Below are 15,370 nucleotides of genomic sequence, written 5' to 3'. Positions count from 1 at the left end.
GTGCAGGTGCAGACATCATTGCTCCGAGTATTGAAAATCATCCCGTCTTGTGGCTTACGCTCTGCCCACACGCGAGGGCAGCCCCGATGTCTGTGCGGAGCTCTTTCTTCCCCGTCTCCCAGGTCCCCTATGATGACCTGCGCTACCTCTTTGGAGAGATCATGTACGGAGGCCACATCACAGATGACTGGGACAGGAGACTCTGCAGGACGTATTTGGAGGAATTCATCAGGCCAGAAATGCTCGAAGGAGAGCTGTCTCTGGCACCGGGTTTCCCGCTCCCGGGCAACCTGGATCTCATTGGCTACCATCAGGTAAGGCTCTGCTCACGCAGGACCTGGGGCTTCCTTCAAGTCTGTCCTGCAGGACCAGGGAGGTTCACACAGGGCCGGGGAAGAATGGCCTGTGGAACAGAGCTTATATGGAGTGTGGTTCTCAGCCCCAAGTTTGCCATATTTGATCTGAGAGCGGTAGGATTCCCAGCCTCCAATTAGCAATACAATAGATCTTTCTTTTGTTGATGTTTGGTTCAATAACCCTATTCATTGCTCTTTTCTACAAACAACATCCGGGGCATTCATTTGATTGTGTCCATCCAAGATATTGACAGAGCCATTAGGAGCAAAACTCCGGGTTAAGGGCTTAGCCAACTCTGAGTAGGTTTATGTTAGTGATTCTAAGTATCTTCAGAGGGACCCGATCATGCGGGCAGATCACTCACCCCACCTGTTCTTTGTTGGCTGCTGTAAACACAGGCCCCTGCCCACGCACTATCCCAGGGAGCTCTTCTGAACTGTTACTTTGAGTTCTCCTTTGGCTATGACCACAGCTATTTTTAAAGCGACCATCTTTGCCTATTTAGCCTGCCATGGAAGATATGTTAAAGGATAATTAAAACAAACAAACAAAAAAACTTAAAATAACTCTGAATACCGGCCTTAAGGGAAATACCAGTCACAGAAACATTAACTACAAACTTTTAAAATAAAGTTTTGAATTCATAGAATTTAAACAGAAGGGGGGCCTGGCTGGCTCAGTCGGAAGAGCGGAGGAGCGGGAAACGCTTGCTCTCGGGGTCATGAGTTCGAGCCCCACGTTGGGTATAGAGATTACTTCAATAAATATTTTTCTTAAAAAAACGATGAAATTGAAGAAGATGAACTGCCAAAGTCATTCAAAGCAGAAAGACTTGGACCTGTGAAAGGAAATTTCAAACAGTAGGACTGTTTAAAGAAAAGAAGGAATTTTTAAAAACTGCTTGACCGGAAGGCAGAGAAAGTTGTGCAAGGGCGCCCCCTAGTGCCTGCGGGGCCGTCCGACAAGAGGCTCGAGCTGGGGATGGGCAACGGCCGAGTTTGCAGGTTCCAAATGACTGAGACGGATTTTCATCTTCTTTACATCTCTCTTTAATCCACCAGCTTCTAGGTGGTTACAGGGCACCGACCAAGAGTTCAGGGGTTTGCTGGGGGCTAGAAGAAATACAAAAATAAACACACGAATTTACCTTTAAGGAATGAGCCATCTTTTACCTAGACGAGAGGACACAGCAGGAAATCAAAATCGAATCAGGAGCTCACCCTGAGGGGCACTTTCTCACAGTAGTCAAGAGAACCAGAGCGGCACCCAGAAAACATTTGGAGGAGACAGTGAGGGACAGAGTTTTTAGGGACAGCCGACGGTGGCCCACCGTCACTGAGCACAGGGATGCATTTTTCGGATGGCACGATTAAAAACTGTTTTAATTCAAGTAATTCTTGCCAGAGGCAGGAATTCTCTGGTTAACAGCAAAACTCACCTTGTCCCACAGCTCAATTCTCACTTTTATTTTGCGTGCACGGTCCCATGTTTGAATCTAGGTTCGTCATCTCTGATCCAGATCAATGGGGAAGACAGAGAGGAATTTAAGGGAGAGAGGGCGGGGGCCGCAGGAGGGCTTGAGTGAGACACGAGGTAGGGGTATTTCTCGAGGACTCAGAAGGTGTGCGGAAGGAGGGACAGGTGCAGACCTGGGAGCAGGCTGAGCGGGGGAGACTGGAGACAATCGGGGCCTCTGACCTTCCTGAAGACGAGAATGCCCGCATGGGTTTGGAAGGTCCCCGCCTGACCCGGCATGCAGGGACAGATGGTGTCTCGGTGAGGCTGGCAGCAGCTGGTAGGGGGAGACGGGAGCCACGTCTGGGCTCGTGTGTCACTTTCAGCCCTGACTTGCAGTACATCGACGACCAGCTGCCTGCCGAGTCGCCCTACCTCTACGGCCTGCACCCCAATGCCGAGATCGGCTTCCTGACCCAGACCTCGGAGAAGCTCTTCCGCATGGTGCTAGAGCTGCAGCCCCGGGACGGCCACGCTGGAGCCAGAGCAGGCGCCACAAGGGAAGAAAAGGTAGGTGGGCAGGGAGGAGGATGGCCAGAGCTCCTTCCAGGAGCCCGAGGATGGCCCGCAAGATGCTCCTCCTGCCGGCTGCCTTGGGAGCGAAGACCACGCCTCGCACACCTTCTGCTTGCTTGTGGCCGCATGGCCTTGACCCACCGCCCTGGTCATCCGGCTTAGTCACCGGAGGCACCTGCCACGGGGCTTGGTTTGCTTCTCTCATTCACCCAAAGACCATCCCTAGTCCATTTCTCTGCCAAAAGGAAGAAAGGCAAGAACAGCGGAGGCATGGGGAGCTAGGAAGGGACCTCATGATTTCCTAGCGGGCTGAGCAGTGCGGGGTCGGGGCGGCACTCACGAGAGCCACCCGCACCCCACCAACTAGAGGCTTGCTGGGCGGAGTCACTCGAAGACAAAAATGCCTTCTCTTTGCATGAACTTGGATCAGGAAGTCTTCCAACACGCAGGTGAGGAAGGGCTGCGGGCCCGGAGCTTGCAGAAACCTCAGGGAGGCAGAAGGGCAGACTGGGGTCAGGGCTGGGGTGAGGTCGCCCCCCAGAGGTGACCAGAGGGCTCTGCTCCTGGCGTGCGTGCTGTGAGGGCAGAACAGGAAGGAGCCGCAGCGAAACTCCTCCCTGAACGATGTCCCCCGCTCCCCCCATCCCGCTCCCCAGTGCTGCCTGGATTCCTTTAACTGGGCTTACGAGGAAAGACTGAAGGTTGGGAAGCTGGGGAGTTACCGACTTCTAGGCTCCGGGGATTGAATTTCGGAAAACAACCCGTCTCCTAGTGAAGGAGCCGGACTTTTGTTCAGAGGTGTGGACTGGTGCCACGGGGTGGTCCTCAGATCTTAATACCCCCCAGGGCGAGCCCAGGAGCCTAGAGTTGTGCCTCCGGAGTCGGGTTAGGCACGTGAACCCGGTGACCTGGCTGGCGAGCGTCCTTCGAGAAGGCTGCTGAGTCACACCGCTCAGCCGACCCCCACTATCTGACGGCGTCAGATAGAATCTGAGAATAAAAGGAAGAGAAGAAAGGTTATGCCGCTGGGGAGCCAGGCCAGCTGTAATGCAAACTGTCCCAGCCCTAACGTTGAAAGAGGCCAGGGCTACGCAAGGAAGAGACTGAGGGTTCTCCAGGCGGGGTTCCAAGAAGCTGCTGGTGCCCGGAAGGTCCTCATCCCCCGTGTCCAGCTCCGGGAATGACGTGTGTGTGTGTTTTGCGGAGGCGAGTGGACGGCACACACCGCGCCAGGCAAGGGGCTGTGAGTGCTGCTCGAGCGGCCGGGCCGTGAGCGCTGGGCTCACTCGTCCTCCCTCACACCGACACAACAGCTCAGCGGAGCGGCAAAGAGCAGAGAACTTGGAGGTGACCCAGAGGCGGCACACGGCGCAGATCTGCTCCCCGCCCGCCTCCATCTGAGTGAGAACCTGGGACAGGTGTCCCGCTGGGCCGCCAGGCGCCAGGGGCAGGCAGTGGTGGGGGGAGACACGGCCGCCTCCTCCCACCGTCTTTGGTCCCTGCTTGGATGTTCTTGTGGGGACTCCGTGGGCTCCTCTGATGACCTGAGAGGGAACTGCTGTCCCCAAGTGCCTCTACTCACCAGGGGGTGCCTGGCCACATTAGTTTGCCCGACTGCCATCACCGAGTCCCACGGACCGGGAGGCTTGGACAATAAGTGTATTTTCCCACCGCTCTGGAGGCTGGAAGTCCAAGGTCAAGGTGTCACCAAGGTTGCTTTTCTTCTGAGGCTTCTCTTTTAGCCTGTGGATGGCGGTCTTCTCCTGTCGCCTCGAGAGGCCTTCCCCCCGCGCTCATGGGCCCCTGTTGTGTCTCTCTGTGCATCCGTCCTCTTCCTATGCCAGTCAGATTGAGTAAGGGCCACTCATGGCCTCATTTTAACTTAATTGCCTCTTTAAGGGCCCTGTCTCCAAACAGTCACATTCTAAGATACTGGCGGCGGGGGCGGGGGGGTGGTATCTTAAAACATGTGTTTTAGGGGGACACGATCCAGCCCATCGCGCTGGCTGCAGTGGCCTCCCTCAAACCTACACCCTTCCTGCATAGGGGATGAGGGGTTCTGTGTCCCCACGGGCCCTTGACTACTGGATTTCACTAGTATTGGGCAAGCGGCTTGTCCTTTGGAGGAAAGCGAAACAGGTGCTCTGACTCCTTATACCACAGCACCTTTCAGATGGCTACACTGAGATATTTTCTTTAAAGATTATTTTTTTATTTATAGAGATTACAAGTAGATAGAGAGGCAGGCAGAGAGAGAGGGGGAAGCAGGCTCACCGCTGAGCAGAGAGCCCGATGCGGGGCTCGATCCCAGGACCCTGGGATCATGACCTGAGCCGAAGGCAGAGGCTTTAACCCACTGAGCCACCCAGGTGCCCCTACACTGAGATATTTTTAAACGAAAACGTAACAAGTACTGAAAGAAAACCTGGGTGAATGAGTTTATGATCATACAACGAAGAAGCCTTTTTAAAAACAAAATCTTTTAAAAAACAACTCTGAATCGATAAAGATTGACAAATCTGGTGACCGGAAAAATGTAAAAGATGTGCAAAGCTAAAAACACCGTGAATGAAGTCAGAGACAAGTTAGGGGAAACTCTGCCACACACACTGGGAACGGGCGATCTTGCTCGTATACGACGAGTTCTTAGGTGAGGAGGAAGAGAGGACGGAAGAGGGAGACAGGGATACAAAGTCACAGTAATACGAAGGACCAAAGAAAACAGCAGTTCTCAGTGTCGCTCCCGACTCCATGAAGGTACCTGAAATATCATTTTTCACTTAAAGGTACAGAGTTTTAAAGGCGATAGCATCCAGTGGTGGGGACGTCAGAAAACGGGCGTTCTCCCTCTGTTGGTGGACCTTTCACTTCCAAAGCAATAGCTACTAACATTTCAAATGTACGTATTTTTTTACCCGTAATTCTGTTTCTAGAAAGTCAGTCAGCGGAAACACGCCGAAGTACACAGATTTTATGGTGTATATATATTTATTACAGATTGATTATCGTACAAATGAACGGACCAAACAGGCATCAGAAGGGAAGTAAACAACAAACCGTGGTACACCAAACAGTGACCTAATAAATGTATTATATACTATCCTACGTGTACATATAGCACATTCTGTACGTCACAGTACGCACAGAAAATACATAGTGTTTTTTAACAGGCAAATCTGTGTGTATCTGTAATCTGTCCAGGATTTATTACAAGGTGAAAAGCGAGTGTAGTATGACTCCACTAGTGATAGACGGACAGAGGGAGAGGGCAGAGGAAGGGGGAAGGCTGGAGAGGGCACTGGGAGAGGACGAGAGGACAGATAAGTATCATCGATACCAGATGGACAGAGTTCTGTGTGCTGAAGGACGTCTGCAGGAATTAGAAACACAGAGCAGTTAACATTCTCTCTCCCGCCTCAGAGGGAAGAGACAAGATTGTGACAGGATGTTGTTCCTTATATTGTAGGTATCTATAATGCTTAGCTTTTTACGGTAACCGTTTATTTCTCAAAAAGAAAAAAAAAAAAGGCAGAGGAGTTTGCTTGTGGAAAAAATTAGACCACATCCCTTGCAGCCCGCTCTTCCCATCTGAAGGCCCCTGGGCACCCGCTCCCATCCCTAGCCGTGCTCCCTGACCTCAGGCCTGGTCTCCAAATCCTGCTCGCCCCACTCAGGACAGAAGAGAACTCTGTTTCTCCATGTTCCGTGTATTTTGGGTCCGTGCCTCCAGACTGTCTTTTCACCTCTTTGTGTGGTGTCCGCGTGGCAGCTCACGGATATAGGGCTATTTCTTCAAATTCTGCTCCAACGATAGAAACGTGATATACTTTTGGCATCTGTCTTCTCCGCCAGCAGCAGCCCTCGGGTACTGTTCAAGTTCCGTCCGGGTTTTTGCTGTGGTGGCTCCGGAGAGCCCTTTCTGACAGGGAGAGGAGGCTTTACTTTCCTTTTCGGAGGCTTTATTTTCCTTTTCGGAGGCTTTACTTTCCTTTTCCAGACATCAGCTCTTTTCCGAGAGACGGTGTTGTGTGTTAACAATACAAGGCAAAGTGAATATTAATAATCCCTCTGTAGCTCTGCACGGCTTTCAGATGCTGCCACATCCATCGGCTCCCTCAATTTGATCTCTGCATCAGCCCTGGGAGTTGGGGGAGAGGCGCGGGGGAAGAAAGATGCTCTTGGAAATCTTTATAGACTTAAAAAAAAAAAAAAAAAAAGGAGGCCCAGCTGACTCGCTCACGCTCACGTGGGTGATACCTAACAGAACCGTACTAACTCACGCAAGAGTCTTTGGCTGCACAACAGAGACGAATTTAGCTGAAAGAGGCAAGAAATGAGCCCACTGTGTCAAAGGAACCAACCCGAGAAAGGACAGAAACCCAACGGCTCCAGGGCCCCAGGGAGAAGGAAGAGCGTCCTTTCAGGGCCCTGGGGTCAATGGCTCTGGCCACTCCCTGTCTCTGAATCTCAGACTCGAGATTCACATTCCCCTGCTCCTGGGCATGAGGAGCTGGCTGGCCGCCTCAGATCGCGGGAGGCTCGGGGCCCCGTGGCGGTACCCCAGGACCCTGGGGAGGAGGGGGTCTCACAAGCCGTTACGGGAGATGATGAACAACACCCATCCCAGCAGGTGCCTTGGAGGCCGGCTCTCGAGACCCAGGAAGGGCTGGCACCCTCCCCCGCTCCTCCCTGCTGGCCACGTGTTCTATCATGTCTGCACTCGTCCCATTTGCCTCTCTGCCGACAGACCTCCTGAGCTTACTCATTTACTGCGAAATGGCAGACTCGGCCTCTAAGCGCCTGCCCCGGGACAACCCAGGATCTCCGTGCCTCGGTTCCAGTTTTCCGAGAGAGACACCCTGGCGGTTCCAGCTCCCCTGGTCTAATTAGCTGCCAGTCTGTGATGAAAGGAATCGTGGGGCTGGGAGGAGGCCTCCGTGACAGATGGGGCTACTTCGCCCAGGACCCGCGGACAGAAAGTGCAGGGAGGCCTCAAGGAAAAAGAGAATGGGGAGTGGGAGCACACACACCCCCACTCATCCCTCCGCTCATTGCTCCGGCTTCATGGAGCCACCACCCTAGGCGACCCCGAGTCTTTCCACTTCGATCCCCACCACGAACTGGGCCAGCCCCGGGTTTCCCCAACTCTCTCGGAAAGGCACCTCTGTTCTCTTAGCTGCTCGGCCCCCGGTCGGTCCCCACGGCCTGAGCCGGCTGACCCGAGCAGGCAGGCAGGAGTACAGTCCGGGGGCGGGCCGACCGGCATCTTGACCGGCAAGTCACCGGGGAATGGAGTCCTGGGGGGTTAGAAGCCCTTCTTAACCCCGTGTTTCCCATCGCGGGGCAGGTCAAGGCCCTCCTGGACGAAATCCTGGAGCGAATGACGGATGAGTTTAACATGGCAGAGCTGCTGGCCAAAGTGGAGGAGCGTACCCCCTACATCGTGGTCGCCTTCCAGGAGTGTGAGCGGATGAACGTCCTCACCCGCGAGATCCGGCGCTCGCTGACGGAGCTGGACCTCGGCTTGAAGGTAAGGGGTGGGGGGGGGGGTCCTGGTGGGAAGGGGCACGGCCAGAGGACACAGCCAGATGCCCAGAGGAGAGGAAGAGGGGGTGCCAGGACCTGCGAGCTGGACAGCTGTCCTGTAGCAATCCGAATGCCCGGGACGGCGTCCCTCCCAGAAACCAGGGTCTGGCTGGGCCGCAAGGGCTCCAAGACCAAAGTTCTAGACGAGCGAAGCCGTAGTGAAGTCAGAACGTGCTAGACCGGCCGGTCAGTATCAGCTGATAATTATGGAGCCACCAGGGGCAAGAACGGCCTTTTACAACATCGAGGCTGTAGGAAAGACCCAAGACCCTGCACAAACACTGTGTGGGTCTGTTTCTGTCCCCAGCGACTCACACATGTTTCCTCGATGTGCCAGGAGGGAACCATGTCAGGGGCCTGGCTGTGGTGACCGTGTCCCTCCATGACAGCTACACGGGGTCCTGCTGCCTCTCAGGAGCTGAGGAAGGGGCTGTCATCAGTGTACACGGGTGCGTTTGTGAACAGAACTGGCCCCAGACAGAGGCGAGGTGAGAACACAGTTTTGTAGCTCGGATGTACACCGCCAGAGGTCCCTGTGCGCACGAGGAACAACTGTGTGTTTTGTCACAAGTTGTCCCCTAGAAACTCTGAAACAAGACTGCGAATTCTGAATTAGTGGGTCTTTTTTTTTTTTTTTTAATCTGGTAATTTCCTCCTCCTCCCCAGTATAGGTGGAGGGAAGTAAGGAGAAAGGACAGGCAGAAAGGGATGTTGAAGACAGTATTTGGTGATGTTTCCAATTACGTACCGGCCTGTAATCAAACAAAATACAACATTCCATAGGACGATCTCGAAGGTGAAGGAGGACTTGGGTCACGTGATGCAGCCCCATTACTGCGGCACGCGGGTGTCTACCAGTAGTGACTCGGGGAGGTCTGCGGCAATCCCAGCTTATAGGGTCCGTGCAACTGGGCGCAGCCTGTTTACCCATCCGCCTTCCAGTTCACTCATTTTTTCTTCCAAGAGCTGTGGCCGTGGTCGGGTGTCAGGAATCACAGACTATGCCTGGGCGGAGAAGAAGGGGATGGGCGAAGAGGTTTCTCTTTGCTCTCAGTCTAGTTCAGGCAAAGCTGACCGATGAGCTCCCCGGGCAGGTCTAAGCACTCCCCGCTGGAGGGGGCCGGGAGACCGGGAAGGGGGGCCTTCGTCTGCAGAAGGACGGCCTCGGAAGAAGGGCAGGTCCTCACAGAAGGCACACAGAGAGAGGCGGGAAGAGAAAGGAAGAAAGAAGCCTGTGGCACCAGGGGAGGGGCCCGCGGAGAAGGGGGGACTACAACGGGTGGGGCCAAGGAGAAGAATCTTCCAGAGGAGCCGACAGAGGAGCCCTAACCCTGCTCTACGACTCCCCTGCTCTGGCTAGAGCAGAGGGTCCACGCAGGTGCGTAAATGTGGTGACAGGCCGTCAGGACACCTCGGGGTGGCCTTTTTCTCCTGGTCCCTCTGGGAGCTAGAGAAGAGATTTTTTTATTTTTATTTTTATTTTTTTTAGGATTTTATTTATTCATTTGACAGAGATCACAAGTAGGCAAAGAGGCAGGCAGAGAGAGAGGAGGAAGCAGGCTCCCTGCTGAGCAGAGAGCCCGATGCGGGGCTCGATCCCAGGACCCTTGGATCATGACCTGAGCCGAAGGCAGAGGCTTTTACCCACTGAGCCACCCAGGCGCCCCAAGAGAAGAGATATTTTAAAATGCTGTCACCTAAACCCAGTCTCGCGGCCTGGTCGTCGGAGCCCCCTGGGGATTTCTCACAGCACGTGTCCCAGCTCCCCCGCTGCAGCCGGGGCCCGGAAACCTGTACTTTGAAGTAGCGGCGAGGCGATTCTGGTGACGGGTCATTTGTGGAGCACAGTGTTAAGATAAGCACGTGGAGGAGAAATGTGGAAAGGGGCGTGCGAGGGGCAGGGCGGTGGAGTTCAGGGAAGGGAGAGTTCTTAAGTCTAGGGGTCCACGGGAGGGCCCCACAGCGTGGTGTCTGACGTGGCAGCAGCGAGCGTCCCTGGCTCCCAGCCAGCCACCGTGGGACACACGGCTGGCTCTGCTGACCGGCTCACCTGGCAGGGGGCAGAGGGGACATTCAGACTGAGAGTCTCCTGAACAGTCACTTTTTTTTTTTATTAACATATAATGTATTACTAGCCCCAGGGGTACAGGTGTGTGAATCGCCAGGTTTACACACTTCACAGCACTCACCATAGCACATACAGTCCCCAGTGTCCATAACCCCACCCGCCTCTCCCTCTCCCCCTCCCCCCAGCAACCCTGAGATTAAGAGTTGAACAGTCAGTTTCAAGTTCTGGGAGTGGGTCAGCTGGCACACAGGAGGACAGAGGGCCACTCACGCTGCCCAACACATCAGATGGGGCACCAAAATTAGGAGATGAATTTAATTAAATCATGAAGTCAGCACTCCTAGCATTTATGATAAACTTGTACTTGTAACCATTCATAATTGGCTGGATGGGAAACCATAAGGCTACCAGCCAAAAAGTACCAGCTGAACTGGGAGGCATAGTATGCTAAGCCCAAGGACTGTAGAGGCTTTGAGCCACAAAAGTGGTGTAGGAAGATAGGGTAGGCACTGAAAAGAGGTCAGTTCGCCACAACCATGTTCCCACAGAGAGGAACTGACTTGGGAACTCACCACAGTAAGACATTTGGCTCTGAGCCTTACACAGTGAAAACAGGTTCTGCAAGTAGTCCAAGCTGACTGGTCAAAGGTACTGACTCCCAATAATCAAATGCACAAAAGCCTGATGTACAAAACTCCTAAAGGCCAATTTCTTTCTTTATATCAACTAGGTATAACTTCCAAAGGGTCATATTCTGATGCCAGTGGACCCAGAAAGTCCTCTGCCTAAGTAGAAAAATTCTACAAGAAGCTAAATTCCTAGACCTTCACCGTCTACAGGAGCAGCCAATGATAGGTTAGCACTTAAAATGTGACTAGTCCAAATTGAGATGTTCTGTAAGCATAAGTTAAACACCATACTTAGGAAAGAGACTGGGAAGACGGTGGAGTAGGAGGACCCCAAGCTCACCTCCCACACAGATACAGCTGGGTAACACATCAGTGTAACTAACCCAGAAAATGACCCCAAAACTGGCAGAACAGACTCCACAACTAAAGGTAAAGAGGTCACAGCAAAGAGGGTGCGAAGGGTGAAGACACAGTGGGGAGCTAAAGCAGCCGTGGCCATCCACAGGAGGGAGGCAGCCACGGACACAGGGAATGGGGAGAAACAGACCATCACACCAAGGAGCCCTCACACCTGGCTTTGGAAACCAGAGAGGCCAAATTACATGAGTTCCTATAACCAGCGTGACTTAAACCCTGGAATTTTACAAATCACCAGGCTCAGCTCTGGGAGAGCCAGAGGCCAAGAGGAAATGGAGTCCCCACCTTAAGGAGGGGGCACAGCAAACAAACAGCCTGTACAGATATACTATAGAAGCAGCAGATTGAAATATGCCTAGGGCACAGGGGAGGGAGAGTTAGTTATGATCTCAGAGCAAGTCTGGAGAGGCAGAGATGCTAGGGAGACTCCTGCAGGAACAAAGGGGCTGCCGGGTGCCATTTCCCCTCCCCCGCCCTCCAGTGAAACCACACCGCTGCCTATGGGAACCAGCGTGGGGACATTCACTACCTGACATGCTTACACTACACCCCACTGCCTCCAGCCTGATTGCGTGGGTTCCCTCCTCCAGAAGACCAATCAAAACCTTTCTAAGACCACGTCTCCCAAACCCACACACTTTGCAGATCCACCCCTCCAACCTAGCCAGCCCGTCCCCAGGGCAGCAGCAGGTCCCCTCCTACAGAGAACCAACGCATAAACCTCGCCAGCGCTACCCACCCACACACGTTGCAGATCACCCGCCCCAATACTCCCCAGGCCAGAACCCATCCAAAGTGGTGCCTCAAAGCTAGCACAGTTATAGACAAGGGAAACCCCTTCAAGCTGTGAGCGGATCTTCCAGCAGGAACTCTGCAGGCCAGAAGGCAGTGGCACGATATAGTCAAAGTGCTGAAAGGGAAAAATCTGCAGCCAAGAACACTCTCATCAGCAAGGCTGTCATTCAGAATAGAAGGAGACAGTTTTCCAGACAAAAAGGAATTTGTCACCACTAAACCAGCCTTACGAAAAACATTCAAGGGGACTCTCTGGGTAGAAAGGAAGGACCATAAGCAGGAATAAGAAAAGGAGGAAGCAAAACGGCAGTAAAAGTAACTATACCTATAAAAATCATTCAAGGGATTCACAAGATAAAAGGATGTATAAAGCATGACACCGCATACCTAAAACATGGAGGAAGAAGGAGTAAAACTTTAGTGCTTCCAGATTTTATACTTAAGCAACCATTAATTTCCAATAGACTGCTATATGCAGAAGATGTAAACTTCGAGTCAAAACCCCACAAGAGATATGCAAAAAACAGAGAGGAATCCAAACAGGTAACTAAAGCCAGCCGACTTACAGTGAGAGAGCAAAGAAAGGAACAGAGAAGAAATAGAAACACAACCGTAAAACCTTAACAAAATGGCAGTAAGTACATACATACCTGTGAATAATTCTTCAATGGTAAATGGACTAAATCCTCCTGACAAAAGACACAGAGCTACAGAATGAATAAGGAAAGTAGACCCATCTGCTTGCTGCCTACAAGAGACTCATTTCAGACCTAAAGACACTTGCAGATTGAAAATGAAGGGATGGGGACACATTTGTCCGGGAAGTGGATGTGAAAAGAAGGGCGGGGTAGGAATACTTACGTGAGACAAATCAGACTCCGAAACAAACTAACAAGGGACAAAGAAGGACACTTAATAATCATAAAGGGATGATCCAACAGGAAGATACAATCGTAAATATTTTTTAAAGATTTCATTTATTAGCGAGGGAGTGAGTGAGCACACAGCAGGGGAAGAGGGAGAGGGGGAAGCAGGCTCCCCACTGAGCAGGGAGCCTGACGCAGGTTCGATCCTAAGACCCTGAGATCATGACCTGAGCTGAAGGCCAATGCTTAACTGAGCCACCCAGGCGTCCCAACAGTTGTAAATATGCACTCAACATGGGGGGACCCAAATACTTAAAACGGTTAATAATAATCAGTAGTAATAATATAACAGTAGGGGCCTTTAACTCTCCACTTCCATCAACGGAGAGATCATCCAAACAGAAAGTCAACAAGGAAACAGTGACTTTGAATGACACATTGGAGCAGATGAATTCAACAAATATTCAGAATATTCCATCCTAAAACAACAGAATACACCTTCTTTTCAAGTGCACATGGAACGTTCTCCAGGACAGATTACGTATTAGGCCACAAAACAAATCTCAACAAATTCAAAAAGATCAGAGTCATGCCATGCATCTTTTCTGCCCACAACACTACAAAACCAGAAAGAAACCAAGAGAAAAAATCTGGAAAGAACACATGGAGGTTAAGTAAGAAACTACTGAACAATGAATCGCTCAACCAAGAAATCAAGGAGGAGGTAAAAACATACACGGAGACAGGGGCGCCTAGGTGACTCAGTTGGTTAAGCGACTGCCCTCAGTTCAGGTCATGATCCCAGGGTCCTGGGATCAAGCCTCTCATCGGGCTCCCAGCTCAGCGGGGAGTCTGCTTCTCCCTCTACCCCTCCCTGCTGTTTGTGCATTCGCACGTGCTCTCCAATAAATAAATAACATCTTTAAAAAAAATTACATGGAGACAAACGAAAATGAAAGCACAAACAATCCAAAAGCTTTGGAATGCAGAAGAAACAATTCAAAATGGGAAGTTTATAGCCATACAGGCCTACCTCAAGAAGCAAGAAATATCTCAAACAACCTAACCTTACACCTAATGGGGCTAGAAAAAGAGGAATAAACCAGTGGAAAGAAGGAAATAATAAAGACTTGAGGAGAAATAAATGAAATAAAAACTAAAACAAAACAAAGTGAAAAACAAAAATAGAACAGATCAATGAAACCAGGAGATTTTTTTTTTTAAAAGATCAACAAAATTCATAAAACTTTAGCAGACTCATGTAAAAAAAAGCAGGGGATGGGGTGCCTGGGTGGCTCAGTTGGTTGAGCACCCAACTCTTTTTTTTTTTTAATTTTTTTTTTTTAAGATTTTTTTATTTGTCAGAGAGAGAGAGAGAGAGGGAACAGGAGCAGTGCGGAGAGGCAGAGGGAGAAGCAGGCTCCCAGCTGAGCAAGGAACCCGACCTGGGACTCAATCCCAGGACCCCGGGATCATGACCCAAGCCGCAGGCAGACACCTAACCGACTGAGCCAGCCACGCGTCCTGAGCACCCAACTCTTGGTTTCAGCTCAGGTCATGATCTCAGGGTCATGGGATCTAGCCCCATATCAGACTCCCTGCTGAGATTCTCACTCCCTCTCCTCCTCCCCAGCCCGCTCATGCACGCTCTCCCTTGGGGTGGGGAATGGACACAAACAAAATCAGAAATGAAAGACAAGAAATATAAACCAACACTTCAGTAATACGGAAGATTGTTAGAGATGATGAAAGATTATATGCCAACAAATTGGACAACCGAGAAGTAATGGATAAATTCCTAGAAGCATATAGCCCCCCCCCAAACTGAATCAGGAAGAAATAGAATATTTGAACACACCAGCTACCAGCAATGAAATTAAACCACTAATCAAAAAACTCCCCAAAACACAAAAGACCAGGTGGTTTCCTGGGTGAATTCTACCAAACCTTAAAGAAGAGTCAATACCTATTCATCCCAAACTCTTCCAAAAAATAAAAGAGGAAGGAAAACCTCCAAATTCGCTCCATTTGTCTGGAGGCACCCTGACATCAAAACCAGATTAAAGACACTACATAAAAACAGAACTGCAGGCCAGTATCTCTGATGAACAGAGATGCAAAAATTCTCAACAAAATACTAGAAAACCGAATCCAACTATGCATTAAAGCAATCATTCACCACAATCAAGTGTGATTTATTTCTGAGACGGAGTGGTTCAATATTCACAAATCAATCAATATGACACATCACATAAATAAGAGGATAAAAACCACATGATCGTTTCAATTGATGCAGAAAAAGCACTTGATAAAGTACAACATCCATTCATGATTTTAAAAAAATTTAAAAACTCCACAAAGTAGGGTTACAGGAACCTATGTCAACAAAATAAAGGTCATACAGGAAAAGGCGGAGAGAGAGGGACAAGCAGATTCCCTGCTGCTCCATCCCAGGACCCCAAGATCGTGACCTGAGTTGAAGTCAGACACTCAGCCGACTGAACCCCCCAGGTGCTCCAAGAATCGTGTTTGATTATTCGGATGTTTTAGGACGTCAGACTTTTTGCTTCCTAAGCTGCCTGTGGCTGAATCACCAGATTGGTTTCCGGATACATGAAGGA

General features: G+C 50.9%; 2 protein-coding genes across 3 annotated transcripts in view; one reads left to right on the top strand and one right to left on the bottom strand.

Annotated features, from left to right (window-relative positions):
- Positions 1–15,370, top strand: part of DNAH9 (dynein axonemal heavy chain 9) — a gene marked incomplete at its 5' end in the record, with an annotated part of 326,297 nt that overhangs the window by 292,953 nt on the left and 17,974 nt on the right. For both annotated transcript variants that reach the window (XM_080827022.1, XM_080827021.1), the window contains 3 exons: positions 123–314; positions 2,212–2,382; positions 7,736–7,918. In XM_080827022.1, coding sequence (XP_080683148.1) covers positions 123–314; positions 2,212–2,382; positions 7,736–7,918 — 546 coding nt within the window. The remainder of the gene's footprint in view (positions 1–122; positions 315–2,211; positions 2,383–7,735; positions 7,919–15,370) is intronic.
- Positions 8,562–15,370, bottom strand: part of ZNF18 (zinc finger protein 18) — a 55,925-nt gene continuing 49,116 nt past the window's right edge. Inside the window, exon 13 of the mRNA XM_080827023.1 lies at positions 8,562–8,979. The gene's annotated coding sequence lies outside the window, so the exon portion shown is untranslated. The remainder of the gene's footprint in view (positions 8,980–15,370) is intronic.

The sequence above is a fragment of the Martes martes genome, assembly GCF_963455335.1.
Source record: "Martes martes genome assembly, chromosome: 16".
In the NCBI taxonomy this organism is placed as follows: domain Eukaryota; kingdom Metazoa; phylum Chordata; class Mammalia; order Carnivora; family Mustelidae; genus Martes; species Martes martes.
The sequence above is the reverse complement of the archived record's forward strand: the minus strand, read 5'-3'. Positions and strand labels throughout refer to the sequence as shown.